This window comes from Carlito syrichta, unplaced genomic scaffold, assembly GCF_000164805.1.
Source record: "Carlito syrichta isolate Samal-C Ts95f unplaced genomic scaffold, Tarsius_syrichta-2.0.1 Scaffold304632, whole genome shotgun sequence".
Lineage (NCBI taxonomy): Eukaryota > Metazoa > Chordata > Mammalia > Primates > Tarsiidae > Carlito > Carlito syrichta.
Window position 1 is genome coordinate 14,158 of NW_007248728.1, and position 2,932 is coordinate 17,089.

Sequence of the window (2,932 nt, forward strand, 5' to 3'; positions counted from 1 at the left end):
CCGAGACTCCGAGCCCAGCAAGTTGGGGGCTCCTGCCGCGGCGGGCGAGGCGGCGAGCGGGCAGGCGCAGAGGCAGCCGGGCAAGAAGAAACACCGACGGCGGCCGTCGCAGAAGAAGAAGCGGCTCTGGAAGCCCTACTACACGCTGACCTGGGAGGAGAAGCGCAAGTCGGACGAGAAGGAGAGCCTGCGCGCCTCGCGGGTGCGCGCCGAGATGTTCGCCAAGGGCCAGCCGGTCGCGCCCTACAACACCACGCAGTTCCTCATGGACGATCACGACCAGGAGGAGCCCGACCTCAAGACCGGCCTCTACTCCAAGCGGGCGGCCGCCAAGTCCGACGACACCAGCGACGAGGACTTCATGGAGGAGGCGGGCGAGGAGGACGGCGGCAGCGACGGCATGGGCGGCGACGGCGGCGAGTTCCTGCAGCGGGACTTCTCGGAGACGTACGAGCGGTACCACGCGGAGAGCCTGCAGAACATGAGCAAGCAGGAGCTCATCCGCGAGTACCTGGAGCTGGAGAAGTGCCTGTCGCGCATGGAGGACGAGAACAACCGGCTGCGGCTGGAGAGCCGGAGGCCGGGCGCCGAGGACGCGCGCGTGCGCGAGCTGGAGCTGGAGCTGGCCCGGCTGCGCGCCGAGAACCTGCAGCTGCTGTCGGAGAAGGAGCCGCGCCGGCAGCCAGAGCGCGCGCCGCTGGCCACGTTCGGAGACTAGCCGGGCCGGGGACTTCGGGGACGCGTGGCGCGACGGCGGACCTTTTTACACGCAATCAGAAGAGAACATCCCGGCCTTGGTTGGTTTCGTGAATTTAGCGATGCTGTAGCTTGCGTGCTTTCTCCTGTTCAATTATGTGAAACCGAAGAGTTGCTTTTCTCGTTTTCCTTTTTAGAAGTTTCTTTTTAAATGTGAAAGTAATTTGACCAAGTTATGATGCATTTTTCTGTTTTAAAAAATCCCTCCTTAAACGGAGCTATGAGGTGGCCAAACCCGAGAACAATTAAATCCATTTTAGTTATAATAAATTTAATATTTGTAAATGTAACATAGTTTCAGTGTGATTTCTAGAGCTAATTTGAGATAGTACTGATTTGTTTTGTGATTGCATTTTGGGGGAGGGGCAATACAATCGTTAAATTTGTCAGTTTGCAAAAATACCAACCTTCAATGGGAGAATTTTCAAATTTGCCGGCTTTTCCCTTGAATGAGTTTTGCTATGTTAGGGCATGCAGTTCAGGCAAAGGATAAAGACTGAATTTTAGCCTCAGTACTTAAGTGTGCTTGCTTTCTAGTGCCTTGGTTTTCTTTCTTGATGCTGGAAAAATAAACCAGTGTTGGATGTTTGGGGGCGTGGAGGAAAGTGGCTACAATCAGAAGCTTAAGATTGAATTCTGCCTCTCAGCCACTCGGCAGTGTCATAAAAAGGTGAAGGTAATTCAGCAGTATGTTGGGCTAGACAACTGACAGCCTCATTTCACTTCCCCAAGTTGGCCTTCAGTAACTGCTTCCTCCTTTCCCTCAGCAAGGCTGGAAGGAGTTCCTGGATGCTGGAAGGGGCTCTTGGTAAGCCACCGCTTCCCTTGTGCAGCAACACTGGGCCAGACCCGTGCGCAGCTCTTTCTGCTGATGTTCATGGGTAGAAATGCTGGATTTATAAAGGACGTGGCTGATGGGGATGCCAAGGACTTACTCTAATTGTCCAACACCTAAGTGCTCTCTATACAAAAAAAGGAATAGAGCTATCCACTTTCCCATGTGGGTCAAACTAAAATTAGAAGTGCCCCCTCACAGCAGATCAAATGTAAAGTCTCCCTTCAAGGAGTTCCTGAGGTCCTCAGCTGAACCGGGAGCCCTACACGGACCCTGCAGCTGCTGTTCTCAAACTACACTGATAGCGGCTCACGTTCTGAGTGGTGCTGCTCTCAGAACACAGGGAGGCCCCGAGACCTAGCTTCTGCCTCCAAACCAAACAGAAGTGACATTATTCCCTCCTGTTGCCCGGGGTCAGTGTCTGCCTCGGGCAATGCATTGCTCGGTTCACTAGCACAGGGGTTCATTGATGGGGCCTTAGACACCACAGCGGGCCTTGGGTCCATGAACCCGTAAAGTTGTAGTAGACTTGTACGTTTTTCTGAGGAGAAGGTTTGAGAGGTTCATGAGACTACAACTCCTTGAAGGGGAAGGGGGAAACAGCCCCTCCCACTGGGAAGCCTGCTTTTGCAGTTAAACAGCAATAGGGGAGGTGGTGGGAATTTGGGGTCAAATGTCCTCACCATGCATGAGCAGTGTGCACAGACCAGTAAGGGAAACTATACAGTACACTGAGTCAGGGCCTTCAAAGCTGGACTGAGTTGGTCCACTGGAGACAATGTATGATCGTGTTTTTCATTGGCCTAAAATTTATATTAAACGTCTATTTTGAAATAGATCTCTTCGTGTTTTTAATTTTTCTTCTGCTATGATGTCATGCGGCAGCCCCAGAAAAACAGCTGCTTGGAAAGGCAGCAACAGTGCCCTCTGGCTTTACAGTACAGAGCGGAAGCCTCGGTCTGACTGCACTACGGATGCAGCAGTGACCACCTCTGACTTTAGATCCTCTTCTTAAAAAGAGGGATTTCACTATAGAGATCTTCCCCATTAGAAAAACAAGATTTCCAAAGTGAATCTTGGAAAGACTATAAATGCATATATCATCAGAAAAAGTACGTATTTTACTTTTAGGAGAGAAATTCAGACCAGTCTTAAAAATAGACATTTAAGCTGGGCTCGGTGGCTCAGCCTGTAATCCCGCGCTTTGGGAGGCTGAGGTGAATGTATTGCCTGAGCCCGCGGGTTCGAGACCCACCTAGGCAACTTGGCAAGACCTCATCACTACAATAAATCAAAAAATCAGCCAGGCGTGGTAGCGCGTGCCTGAATTCCGGCTACTCG

General features: G+C 51.7%; 1 protein-coding gene across 1 annotated transcript in view; it reads left to right on the plus strand.

Annotated features, from left to right (window-relative positions):
- The window catches only part of HEXIM1 (hexamethylene bisacetamide inducible 1), a 2,733-nt gene extending 304 nt beyond the window's left edge, over positions 1 to 2,429 (plus strand). The window contains exon 2 of the mRNA XM_008060490.1: positions 6 to 2,429. Within this exon, the coding sequence (XP_008058681.1) occupies positions 6 to 718 (713 nt within the window). The 3' untranslated portion in view covers positions 719 to 2,429. The remainder of the gene's footprint in view (positions 1 to 5) is intronic.
- The last annotated feature ends 503 nt before the right edge of the window (positions 2,430 to 2,932 follow it).